Raw genomic sequence first — 14,138 nt, 5'->3', positions numbered from 1 at the left:
CTGTATTGGCAGGCGGATTCTTAACCACTGCGCCATGAGGGAAGTCCCTGCAGAGCAATTTAAAGGGTAGAAAGAAGCCAAGAGGACAGAGCCGTATGGGCCAACAACTTTTTGGGTCCTGTGAAGGTAGCCCAGTGGTTCTTAACGGAAAATGATTTTGTCCCTCCCCTCCCCAAGGGGATATTTGGCAATGTTTGGAATCATTTTTGATTATTACAACTGGACTGGGCAAAGGGGCTGCTACTGGCAACTAGTGGGGATGTTACAGGAGAAGCGGGGAGTGAGAGAATGGTCATGTCCAAGGTCTCTGGGGAGTTCTCGGGATGGGCCACGGAGTGAGGGGTCCTTGGCTTCACACAGAAAAGAATTCAAGAGCAGCGAGCCAAAGTAAAATGAAAGCAAGTTTATTTGGAGAGAGACACATACCATAGGCGGAACTGGGACCCTCTCAGAAGGTGAGACTGCCCCGGGGGTGTGGGAGTGGTTAGTTTTTATGGGCTTGGTAATTACATATGCTAACAGATAGGAGGAATATTCTGTTTGGGGGAAGGGGCTGGGATTTCCAGTAATTGGGCCACTGCCCGCTTTTTGGCCTTTTATGGTCAGCCTTGGAACTGTCATGGCGCCTGTCAGCACACTGGTGGGTGTGTCATTAGTATGCTAATATATTACAATAAGCGTATAATGAGGCTCAAGGTCAACTGGAAGTCAGATCTTTCGCCATCTTGGGTGTAGCTGGTTCTAAGCGGTTTTTTTTTTTTTTTTTTTTTTGTCGCATCCAGTTTTTCTCAACGGCTGTCTCCGACTCTTCATTCTTTTAGCAGTTGTGCCCTGCCCGCTTCCTTCTTGTCTCAGGGAGAAGCCAGGGATTCTGTTTAAATGTTCTATCCTTTATTTTGGGGATGAAGAACAGCTTCCACATCAAAGAACAGTCCAGCCCAAAGTGTCGGTAGTGCTTAGCTGAGAATCCCTGAGGCAGCGTTATTTTTCTGTCTGGGTCCTTAAAATATATTCCACCTTTTTAATAATTTTTAAAATTTTTATTTTATTTTTTGGCCTCATCACAGGGTATGCAGGATCTAGTTTCCTGACCAGAGTTCTAACCTGTGCCCCCTGCAGTGGGAGCGCAGAGTCTTAACCAGTGGACCACCAGGGAAGTCTCTAAATTCCACCTTTTTAAACCTATCCTGAGTATATTCTCCTTCTCCCTCTCTCTCTCATAATAATACTAGCTAACATTTATTGAGTGCTTACTATGTGCTAGCACCACGTTAAGCACTTTCCAGAGATGATCACATTTAATTTTCAAAACAAACATTATGAGGCAGGAATATTATTCCCTCACTTTATAGATGGAGAAAGTGAGGCACACAGACTTGGTTATTCTGCCCAAGCTTGCCTTGAATCCAGTTGAGATCATGAATCCAGAAAGTTTGACTTCAGAGCTTAAGCTCTTAACTATTATGTATGGAGACTAAGGTCAAAAAAGTTATACATAAAAAGCAATCATAAGAACTCAAAAGGCTAGTAGCTTTGGGAGGGGAGCATTTAATTTAGAAGTTTCAGCTTCTCAAGAGCAACAGAAAATAATGTCACCTTAGAATCCAATAATCAAAATAATTACCGTTTTTCCAGTGTTTACTGTGTTCAGTACTTCTATGCTTTGTGAAAGTGAGCTTAGGAAACTGGTTTTATTATTATCCCTACTTTACAGATGAGGAAACCAAGGTACAGAATAGTGAAGTAAATGTCACAGAGTAAGTGGCAGCTGAGATTTCATCCCAGGTGGTCGACTCAAAATCTGTGCATTTTTCCAATCATGTTAGGCTACCTTGTAGTACAAGCAAGAAGAAACATTCACAGTGTCGAATGTAAGTCAACACTTTTTTATTTTATTTCATTTCTTTTTTAATAAATTTATTTATTTTATTTATTTATTTTTGGCTGCATTGCATCTTCATTGCTGCGCATGGGCTTTCTCTAGTTGCGGCGAGCGGGGGCTCCTCTTCGTTGTGGTGCACGGGCTTCTCACTGCAGTGGCTTCTCTTGTTGTGGAGCACGGGCTCTAGGCGCACAGGCTCAGTAGTTGTGACACATGGGCTTAGTTGCTCTGCGGCATGTGGGATCTTCCCAGACCAGGGCTCGAACCTGTGTCCCCTGCATTGGCAGGCGGATTCCTAACCACTGTGCCACCAGGGAAGCCCAAGACTCTTGTATTTTAAAAGACGTAATTTAAAAGAAGGGGCATGGGGAAGGAGAGAACAACATGAGCAAAGATTTGAAGGTATGTTAATGCAGGTTCAAATTCAGGGTATCCATTAATGCTGCTGTGTCTGGGATGTGAGTGAAGGATGCCTTGGATGCTTGACTTAAGCCTGAAATGGTAAAGTGGAGCTAAAATGGAATCTTGGAGTCCACAGTGAAAGTTTGAAGCTTATTCTGTTGGTCCAGGAGAGCCAAAGGTTTTGGGGCAGAGGAATGAAGATTATGGTTATGTATGCTAGAAAGAGTCCCCTGTGGCAGTACAGAGTATACAGTGAGGAAGTAGAGTCCGGGAGAACTGACAGGTCGGCCTGACCTAGAGCAGAAGGAAGGGTATGGTGAAGCTTTGAGAAGTGTTTCAGAGATAGAAATGTTTGGCTCAGCATTTGGCTGGGTTTCGTGACAAGAAAAGATAAGATCCTAGGCGGGGACTGTGTGGTTGGTGAATCTGGTAAACGAATACAGCAAATGGGACAAATAAAAAATGCATTTTTTTAAAGTAAAAGCAATACAACATGACTTTTGAACATGTAGATGGAATAAAAGTCTTCAATCCCAATCCCCAGAAGTAACCCACTTTTACCTATGGTATAAAAATATGTTTTAAGAAAAATGTGTGTGTGTGTATGTGTGTGTGTGTGTGTGTGAGTGAGTGTATTAATCTTGGATTATATTATTCTACAACTTTTTTCCCCACAGTATATTATCTGTATCTTTCCAAACCAGTTAATGTATATTTACAACATTATTGTTAATGACTATGTAGTATTCCACTGTAGAGGTGTGTGTATTAAGATTCATTTAGCCAGCTGAGTATTGATGGAAATTTGGGTTGTTTCCAGTTTTTTGGGGGGAGAGGGTTATTGTTATTGCCAGCGAAGCGATAGATGTCTCTGTGTATGTCTTTGGATTTTTGTGCCAGTGAATTTATAGGATAAATTCTTCTAAATTTCCAGTCAGCCAGGTTTTTAGAAGCAATTAATGAGTTCTGCTTTGGTCAAGTTAAGGTCAAGGTGCCAAAGGCCAAAGCTCACTATGGGTTCTCCCAGATCATTAGTAACACAAGTTAGGACTTGAAGAAAAGTGACAACTACAGATTGCCGAAAGCAGAGCTATGAGAACTTTAAGCCTTCATTATGATTTAAGATAATAAACTATGCTTCGAACCTAAATAAAGATATACTAGACACATTAATTATAAAAGGTTCTCAGTGTACTGTGAATGTGTGTATACAGCACATAAAAACAATTCCATCTTAAATTTGTTGTAAAACTAATACATTATCTATGATAAATATTAATTAAACATCCAGATTTACCAAGTGTCAATGCCCTTCAGCTAAAGACCACCAGGAACACACTCGCAGTTGAACAAATTGGGATTAGTATTCATTGCAGTGAGGGGGGAAAGGCACTATGGGAGCTGTGGGGTATCTCAGTAAGAAGGTTTTAAAAAGGACTTAGTATGGGATTTGGACTTAGGTTGGGTGATTTGGGGAGGGTTTAAAGAACTGGGACTTTGCTCTGGACTGGATACTGGCAGGAAGTGGGAGTAATTCTATGACTGGGCATCTTAATAAATCTTATCCAAAGGGAGAAAAGGCTGATTCAGCTCATGTGGGAAATTGGTAAAGAAGCAGCAGCCCCGCATATTAGACAGGGAAGGGGAATTTGGTCATTTTTGTGGTTTGGACGGTGTTCATGTTTGGTCTGTGTTCCATTGTCTTGCTCCCCTGTGGACTCAGAGTGGCCTTGTCTGATATTGATGTTCTGTGCAATTGTTTATCTTCAACAGGAGAACGCCAAGCCCTAGCCGTGAGTGCCAGCAGAACGGCTCATAGCAACACCGAGGCCAAGCTGCTAGTAAGTACCAGCCCAGCTCCTGGGTGTCTGGGCAGCTTCTTTTCTTCTTCTCAGGAGGAAGTTTCCACTATCTTTGTTTGGCTAATCCCTACTCAGCTCAGCTCAAGGGAATTCCCTGCCGGTCCAGTGGTTAGGACTCTGTGCTTTCGCTGCTCAGCATGGCAAGAAAAAAAAAAAAGATCTCAGCTCAAACCTCATTTCCTAATGATAGTCTTTCCTCATCCATCCCTCCACCCTCCTCCCCTCCCCCCAAAATAAATAGATCAGGTCTTCCTGTCACACAGTCATTAACAACTTCAGCTTCTCCTTTGCAGCGCTCATCACAATTGTCATTGCTTAATTATGCCATCAGTTATCCAATACCTGTTTCACCAGCTCACCTGTAGACCCCACGAGAGCAGGGACCATGTGTGTCTTGTTCATCTCAGTAGATGCTCATAATTAGAATTTGATGAGTGAACAGTGAATGAGGTAGTGAAGCTTCTTGTGTGTGTGGATTGTACCTCACTCATGTCTGTATTCTAAGAGCTGTAACAGTGCATGGCGCATAGTAGGTATTCAGTAAATATTAGTTTTATGTGTCAACTTGACCGGGCCATGGGATGCCCAAATTGCTGGCTAAATATTTTATCTGGTTATGTCTGTCGGGGTGCTTCTGGAAGAGATTAGCTTTTGAATTGGTGAACTACGTAAAACAGGTGGCCCTCCCCAGCATGGTGGGCCTCATCTAATCCACTGAGGGCTTAAATAGAATAAACTGGTGGAGGAAGGTTGAATTAACCCTATCTGACTATTGGAGCTGGGACATTGATCTTCTCCTGCCCTTGGCACTCCTAGATCTCAGGCCTGTGCACCTGGACTAGAATCTATACATCAGCTCTCTGGCTCTGGGGCCTTTGAACTACACCACTGGCTTTCCTGGGTCTTCAGCTTGCAGATGGCAGACTTCTCAGCCCCCATAATCATATGAGCCAATAACTATAATAAATCTTTCTCTCTTTTTCTTTCTCCCTTCCTTCCTTCTTCCCTCCCTCCCTCTCTCTCTCTCTCTCTCCCTCTCTCCCCGCTTCCTTCCTTTCTTTTTCTTTCTTTCTCTCTTTCTCTCTCTCCTATTGGTTCTTTTTCTCTCAAGGACCCTGACTGATAATGTGAATTAATGACCCAATTCTTTTCCTTTCATTTTATTCTGTCCAAAGAAACCATTCCAGTGGCTTCAGAGTTATCCCAGATAATTGAGTATGTTCAATGCAGATGTAGTTGGTGGCTCAAATGTGTAGAGTGACTAGCCAAAAAATATTTTGAAAAATATTTGACCAGAATTTTCTCCTCTTTGCCTCACACACCGTTTTGTATCTATCAGAAGCTCTGTACAGTCTCAGGTCAAATAAAGGCCCTCAAGAAACCAGTGATGGCTATCAGAGCTCTGCACACTTCATTGGAAAGCCATAAAAACAATAACTACATCATTAAAACAGAAGCTTTGAAGCAACATGCACAGCCTTGCCTAGTTGGGCATGAACAGTGTCCTGCATGTGCTGGTGCCTCCCTGTTGGACGCCACCTAGGAAAAGACAAAGTATTGGAAACTGAAATGTCTCCATGGCAGGTGCAAGGATGTCTGGCAAAGAAGACCTGGGTTCCACTCACACCTCCGATGCCTCTTGGGTGGCATTAACCAGACTCTCTGAGCCTCAGTGTCCCCACTGAAAAATAAAGTATTGAGGATTGATTGCATTAATGCCTTGATTCTTGTTTTTTAAATTAATTAATTAATTTTTTATCTTTGGCTGCGTTGGATCTTTGTTGCTGCACACGGGCTTTCTCTAGTTGCGGCGAGCTGGGGCTACTCTTCGTTACGGTGTGTGGGCTTCTCATTGCAGTGGCTTCTCTTGTTACGGAGCACGGGCTCTAGGCGCACGGGCTTAAGTAGTTGTGGCTCGTGGGCTCTAGAGCACAGGCTTAGTAGTTGTGGTGCATGGGCTTAGTTGCTCTGCGGCATGTGGGATCTTCCCGGACCAGGGCTCGAACCTGTGTCCCCTGCATTGGCAGGCGGATTCTTAACCACTTTGCCACCACGGAAGTCCCTACCTTCATTCTTTACCCCTTGTATTAGTTTGCTAGGACTGCCTTAACAAAGTACCACAGGCTGGGTGGTTTAAACAACAGAAATTTATAGTCTTACAGTTCTAGAGGCCAGAAATCTGAGATCAAGGTGTTGGCAGAGTTGGTTCCTTCTGAGGGCTGTGAGGAAGAATCTGTTCCAGGCCTCTCTCCTTGGCTTATAGGTGGCATTTTCCACATTTCCTTCCCTGTGTCCTAGTCTGTGTTTAAATTGCTGCCTCTTATAGGGATACTAGTCACATTGGAGTAGGGCCTACCATAAAGACCTCATTTTAACTTGATTATCTCTGTAAAGACTCTATTTGCAAATAGTGTCATATTCTGAGATAGGACTGAATGTCACATTCTGAAGTTAGGACTTCAACATACGAATTTTAAGGAGACACAGTTCAACCAATAACAGCCTTTGCAATTCCTCCTATAAAAGAGGTGGAGTGTATTTCCCATCTTTTGTTTATTTATTTAGTTTTGTTTATTTTTTAATTTATTTTGGCTGTACCGGCTCTTAGTTGCGGCACGCGAGACCTTCCTTGTGGCATGCGGGATCTTTTAGTTGTGGCATGTGGACCTCTTAGTTGTGGCATGTGACCTCTTAGTTGTGGCATGCATGCGGGGTCTAGTTCCCCGACCAGGGATCAAACCCGGGCCTCCTGCATTGGGAGTGCTGAGTCTTATCCACTGGACCACCGAGGAAGTCCCTCCCATCTTTTAAATAATCTGTGTGGGTCTTGTGACTTGCTCTAGCCAAAGCAATGTTAGAGGCTATGCAAGCAGAGGTCTGCAAAAGAGTTTGTGCAATTGCCATGTGAAAATTTACAGTCAAACCTGTTAGAGGAGGGGAGGCCCATGTTGTGGAGCCTGAGGCATCCCAGCAGAGGCCATCCTAAATCAGCCAACATCAAGCCAACCCCCAGATGTGTCAGTGAGTCCAGCCAAAATCAGCAAAGCTGTGTAGATAACTTGCAGTTACCCACAGGCTCGTGAGCAAGGCAGCAAAATCAGATGAGCCTCACCTTGGTTGGCTGAACCCCACATAAATGTTTATTGCTAAATGTTCTGGGGTTTTTGTGCTTGCTTGTTACTCAGCATCACTGGGGGGAATATATGACTGATACAGGATTGGAAGTACCTACTCACTGAGTTGTGAGGACCTGTGAGAGAGCACATAAGCATTAAATAAGTGGTAGCTATGACATCACAGTGTTTTATAAACGCTTGAGTACTGTGTAGAAGTAAAGAGTCATCAATATACAATAACAGGCTGCGTAATAATAATGATAAGAGAGTTGGCATGAACAAAACTAATGAACTGGGCCCTGGTTATAATGTATAAATATGAGCCTACACTCATGCACATAAACCATTCATGATATTATATGATGTCTGCACTGTGTGGATTCTTAGAGACCACTTATGAGAAAAATGATGCTCAGAGAATCATATCGACTCACTGCAGGTCACATAACTAGTAAGTGGCAGAGCTTCACTACAATTTGAGATATTTATGATTTGTCCAACACTGGAAAACATGGTATTTTCATCATCTCTTCCTAAGGAAGCTGTTGGCTTTAAAAAACAGAGATGATCATTCATCTCTGGAAATCTTTTGTCTTTGTTTGAAGGTTGAAATGGGGGCAGAAAGGGAGATTAGGCATCCATCCATCCATCCTTCCCTCCATCCCTCCATCCAATTATCCACTCATTCAACAAGTAATGATCAAGACCCTACTATGCATCAGGACTGTACTAGGCACCCTGCTTCTCTCTGCTTTCCTTCCTCCTGTTGTCCCATTCTTTTTCTCACCAGTGCATCCTCCTTCATTCTCCTTTGTGAATGTTGACAAGTAGAGGTTAAAAAAAACCTCCTTACTTGTTAGGACAAGTCTGTATAAATTGATGCTGATGGCTTTAGTTCATTTAGAATGTTAACTGCTGGGAGCACAACTTGACACACCTCAGTTTTGTTCTGCATTTTTGAAAAACCATCCAGTCTAGTGGTTGAGAGCATCGCAATAAGCGTAAATACTCACTGTAGCTTTCCAGATGCCCAAATCAGACACTGAACATTACATGTTTCCAAAGTTCACAGTTATTTCCGACCCTTCTCCATCCACTCGTCTCTTTTCACCACTTTCTATCACCCACCATGGGTCAGGCTCTGTATGACTGCACTGAACCTGTGGGTGGACACCAGTTGTGCAATGATGCACAATTATATAGAGATTATCATATGCCAACACTGTTCTACATGCTTTACGTGTATTAACTCATTTAATCTTCACAACAACCCCGTGAGGTATGTACTAGTGTTTTACAGATGAAGAAATTGAGGCACAGGGGAGTTTTTACCCAAGGTCGAATGGATGCATGAATGGTTAGTGGTAGAGCTGGGATTTGCACCCTGGCATCTGGTTCCAGAGCCTGTCTTGGATTCTGCCTCTCTAACCTCTCCTGACGTTACCACTGAAGACCATGTCCTCCTCTGGACCACTGTTGGACGATTCTGTGCTGCCAACAATCTTAAGTGTGCCAAGTGGTAACACTGATGCAGATGTGAAAGGAAGTGCTTTTTTTTATTCCATATATATGTATTTAAAAAAAATTTTTTTTTTCTTTTGGCCACACTGCATGGCTTGCAGGATCTCAGTTCCCCGACCAGGGATTGAACCCAGGCCCACGGCAGTGAAAGCACAGAGTCCTAACCACTGGACAGCCAGGGAACTCCTGGGAAACGCTTTTTTTCAGAGTAAAACCACTACGTATCCTAGCCTAGAATTTGAATCCAGGTCCCCTCCACTCATGGACTCACCTGTCAATCCCACAACCTTTCCAGTCTCACCTTTCTTCTGAAAGTGATCCTCAGGAGAACATCAGCAATTACCCACCTTTAGACTAGAAGACATCAGGGAGCGGAGGAGGAACGATGTCCAAAGACATCTCATTCGAGCCCCAGCTTCCTCATCTGTGAAATGGGAATAAGTTAACTGAATGGTATAACATTAGGCTCTGACATTTATTGAGTGCTTTGTGCCAAATGCTTTTCCATTTGCATGCTCCCATTTAATCCTTAAAGCAACATTATGAGTAAGGCAGACTCAGAGTAATTCAGTAATCTGTCCAAAGTTACACAGATAGTAAGTACGAGGCAGAGCTTGGATTCAGAATCAGGCTGTAGAACTTCAAAGATTTCACTCTAATTCAACACCAGTGGTTCTCTCTGGGTCAATACTGCCCCCTAGGGCTCTTTTCAGAAATTTGTGGGGACGATTTTGGTAGTTATGGTGATGGGGAGTTACAAAATCATGACTTTGGTATGATTTGCTTTAGAGGACCAGGCGAGCTAGACATTTAGTGATGTGTGGGGAAGATCTGTCCTGTGTCCTGCTTGACCTGCCAGTACCCTGCGAGACCTTCGTGTAGGTGAAAAACTCATTTATTGTCATCTGAGCTTGTTTTACATATAGAGTATATTTTGCATAGTTTTAGCATGTTCTGATTTTTCTACAGTATGCATCAAAGGATGGTTGCAGTTTATTTTGCTCAAAATGTTATCCATAGTTTTATACCATTTCCCAAAAAAATCACATCACCAATGGAAACGTCATTCAAGGTATTTGAGGAGCCAGCATCACACCCCTGAGTCAGCATGTATTCTATCTGTTATGCCCACAGCGGCTCTTTATGTATATGCCATCATCAGACTACCTCACTGTGTCTTCTGGCATTTACATATGGAATTGATTTTTGAAAATTATACATGTATGTAGGTTATACTATCTCTGAATTTCATTCTGTGATAGTATAAAGGGCACATTACCATATATTTCTTATAAAAGGGTGGGTAGAATGGATCATTGCTCCTAATTGTTCCTTCTCTCCCATAATGGAATTACACATCAACACATTTTGCCACGTGACTTTGTAGTAGTTCTCAGTAGAGTGAGTGGAAAGTATTTATGTGCTTCATTGATTTGGGTCTTAGCCATGAAATTTGCTTTGGCCAATGATACCTCGACAGAAATGGAAGTATGCCAGTCTTGAGCCCCGTGCTCAAAAGGTATCATGTGTTTTCACTCATCCTCTTGTTCTTTTGACATTTGCTGTGAGAAAATGTGTGTCCACTGCTCTGTGGAGAATGGAGAGACCCTTGGAACAGATCTGAGCCTAACCTGGAGCCAAGCTCATGGGGTCCCAGATGAGCTCAGCAGAACCACAGCCAACCACAGACTCATGAGTAAAAAACATACAGTAAGTCCCCTACCTATGAACCTTCAAGGTGTGAACTTTCAAAGATGTGAACGTGTGTTCACATGTCCAGTCACATAAGTTAGTTCACGTGTCTGGCGTACATTGTCACATGCGTGCATCCTCTACTAGTGGCTGTGCTTCTGTGTACTTTACAGGACTGTATAGAGTACAGTAGCACAGTGTCTTTATTTCAAGCCCAGGATGTGTGAGTGAAATTGCAGCTTGCCTTCCATCTCCTATTGCTGACGATCCTTCAGCTCTACCATCTCCTACCGCCTCTCCCTCCTCCAGTCAGTAACTTCTTCTTGCCTGTTCACTTGATGCCAGCCCCTGTATGCCAGCTGTTGTACTGCACTACTGTACTTTTCAAGGTACTGGACTGTAAGGTTTAAAATGTCCTATTTTTTGTGTTTGTTTTTTATGTATTATTTGTGTGAAAAGTGTTATAACCTATTACAGTACAGTACTATATAGCTGACTGTGTTAGTTGGGTAGCTAGGCTAACTTTGTTGGACTTATGAACAAATTGGACTTATGAACGCACTCTCAGAACGGAACTCGTTTGTGTGCAGGGGACTTACTGTAAGTTTTTTTTCCTTGTAAGTCATTGAGATTTTGAGATTGTTATGCACCAGAAACTGACTGATACAAAGAGATGTTGGGTCTGATAAGATTGATAAACATTTTATTCTACTATTCCTTCTGTAGCAAAGTGGTTAGCTCAGGTCTTGGAATACACAGAGTGAATGCTTTCCAATAGGAGTTCTATTAACGTTGACGAATGGCCAGATGATATTCTGATACCATGTTAAAGGGGATTTTGGACACACAGCTTTTTAAATCCTTAGGTTTAGGGACTCTGTAATTACTTTTTTTTTTTTTTTTGGTACGCGGGCCTCTCACTGTTGTGGCTCCTCCTGTTGCGGAGCACAGGTTCCGGACGCGCAGGCTCAGTGGCCATGGCTCACGGGCCCAGCTGCTCCGCGGCATGTGGGATCTTCCCAGACCGGGGCACGAACCCGTGTCCCCTGCATCAGCAGGCGGACTCTCAACCACTGAGCCACCAGGGAAGCCCTGCAATTACTATTGAACTCTCCGACCACCATGGTAAGTGCTGGTGCTCTGGGAGGGTGTAAATTCACCAAGTGAGCAGGTCGGAGATAATTGATGAGTTCTCTTCTTTAAAGGGTGATCTGGCACCATGGAAGCAACAAGCATATTCAGCTTTGTGACTGTGGATTATAATTACCAAGTTATTAACCGGAGCATTATGTGAAAGATTGATGGTTCTTGCTCAGTGTAATGTGTCCTTTAAATGCTACATAATAAGTTAAATGCAAGGAATAAATAAGTTCTATGGCTTATTTATGGGGTAATTATGGGATATTTTCAGCTCATAAACTAGGGCATCTGTAGAAACCCAATGCTGTGGAGGAGAAAGGGCCCTGAATTAGAAATAAGGAGACCTGGATTCTCTGTCACCTGCCAGTTAGTGACCTTGAACAGGTTATGTCTTTGCTGTGAGCCCCAGTTTCTTCCGTTTGGAAAATTGAGGGGTGTGTGTGCATAAAAATACCCATCTCATAGAGAGGTTGTGAGGAATCATTGTCAATGACATGATTATATAAGGTGCTGAGCTCCGTGCCTGACATGTATTAAGTGGTTACAAATGTTAACTATCATTATACCATCATATTTGAAATATCAGATTTGGCCCATCTAGTAAGAGTTTTCCTATTTTATGTTTTTAGTCAATAAGAAATTGGTACAGTTTACAATAGACCATCAATGAATTCATATTAAAAAAATCCTTTAATTATCCTTCTCTGCTTAAAAAATTATCAGAGACTTGAGTAAATTCTGACACGAATAAAGGAGAAAATGTATATCATCCATCTAACCCACCATCTAAATATAACTACTGTTAACATTTTAATGTGGGCTTCTAGTCTTTTTTTTTAAACCCATGTATAGAATTTCTTTTTAAAATCTGAAATTGGAATCATGCTGTACATGCTGATTTGCCACCTGCTTTTGAGATGTTTCCAATGTCGTTAAATATTCTCCTAAAACACACTTTTTAATGACTGCAGAGTAGGGTGTTCTTGAGGAACATTGTCTAAGTGGAAGAGTTATTCGCAGAAGCCTACTTAGCCCATTCACTTAAATTATACTTTCAGACGTTCTGAAATCTTCATTTCAAATTGATCTTAAACGTGCCAGGGCTCGGCTTTAAGATTTCTCTCTAGCCCCTCCTTCCTCCCCAGCTGCCCCCAGGTTTTCTGTCAAGTAGCTAATGATTGTACTAGGCACTAATTCAGTAGGGGAGCTCTCAGTCTAAAATGTCGCTGGAAGGAATTGTCGTTCAAATAATCGTCCTTCCATTTCTCTGCTCAGCTGAGTTTTTTTTTTTTTTTTTAATTGGGTTCACTCTTAAAGTAAGGTCCATCTACAGGTAACACTTCTCTACTAGCCTTCTTAAATTACCTTACTTGCTGCTAACTAGCACTTTTTCTCTGAATAACCAGAAGAAATAGTTCTTTCTGTCCCCTGTACCTCCCACAATCTTTTTGGGTGGTTTATTGTCTCCTAATGGTAGTATTTGAGTTGATTTTCGGTGATGTGTACATAAACATTAAAAAAAAATTAATAGTTATGTACTTATCTTAATGTAGATTAGAAATATTACGACATGTAATATGTATATAATATATAATATATATGGTATGTAGTTTCTCATATATATGACATGTAATTTATCATATACATGTTGCAGGAAGGGGAACCCCTTCCAGGTCCCGAGAGTGGGCTCTTTATAACACTCGGAAATGAATTATCCGAGGAGACACACGTGCTGACAAAGCAGGAGACTTTATTGGGAAGGGGCGCCCAGCTGGAGAGCAGCAGGGTAAGGGAACCCAGGAGAACTTCTCTGCCATGTGGCTTGCAGTCTCGGGTTTTATGGTAATGGGGTTAGTTTCCGGGTTGTCTCTGGCCAATCATTCTGACTCAGGGTCCTTCCTGGTGGCGCGCGCATCACTCAGCCAAGATGGATTCTAGCGAGAAGGATTCTGGGAGGTTGGCAGGACATATGGGCTGGCGTCTCCTCTCTCCTTTTGACCTTTTGCGAATTCTTCCGTTTGGTGGTAGCTTGTTGGTTCCGCATTCCTTACCAGGACCTCCTGTTGTAAGATAACTCATGCCAGTGGTTACTATTGGGTCTGGCCAGGGCAGGCAGTTTTGATCAGTGTTTCCCCAACATATATGTTATGTAATATAGTGTGTCTATATCTCTTGTAAATCAACCTCGAGGTGTCATATTATTGCTTAAGGTGTGGCAGAATTTACTGAAGCACAAAATTCACTTATGTGAAAGTAACATGGCAAAAGGTCAGAGATGGTATGGGAATTTTGGTAAACTTGGTGATTGCCATTTTGACAACTGTCATTTGGTATTATAGTTGACAGTGGGTAAATGTTGTCCTGGTTCAAACCACCGTCATCTGCCTGGACTTCTAAAGCCCCTTCCTAACAGATCTCTCTGCTTTCACTCTTGCCCTCCTCCCATCTGTTCTCTATACAACAAAATGATTTTTTTCAAGACAGATTGAAGAACTCTCCTTATTAATGTCTGTGAAAGACTTC

General features: G+C 42.4%; 1 protein-coding gene across 2 annotated transcripts in view; it reads left to right on the top strand.

Annotated features, from left to right (window-relative positions):
• Positions 1-12,918, top strand: part of SUDS3 (SIN3A corepressor complex component SDS3) — a 91,980-nt gene extending 79,062 nt beyond the window's left edge. For both annotated transcript variants that reach the window (XM_089894502.1, XM_089894504.1), the window contains 2 exons: positions 4,058-4,125; positions 5,486-12,918. In XM_089894502.1, the coding sequence (XP_089750628.1) occupies positions 4,058-4,103 (46 nt within the window). In that variant the 3' untranslated portion in view covers positions 4,104-4,125; positions 5,486-12,918. The remainder of the gene's footprint in view (positions 1-4,057; positions 4,126-5,485) is intronic.
• The last annotated feature ends 1,220 nt before the right edge of the window (positions 12,919-14,138 follow it).

Source organism: Delphinapterus leucas, chromosome 14 (genome assembly GCF_059928025.1).
Source record: "Delphinapterus leucas isolate spDelLeu-1000000601 "Yukka" chromosome 14, BTC_Dleu_Yukka2, whole genome shotgun sequence".
Taxonomy (NCBI): Eukaryota; Metazoa; Chordata; class Mammalia; order Artiodactyla; family Monodontidae; genus Delphinapterus; species Delphinapterus leucas.
Note: the sequence above shows the minus strand (reverse complement) of the source record. Positions and strands in the feature narration are given on the sequence as shown.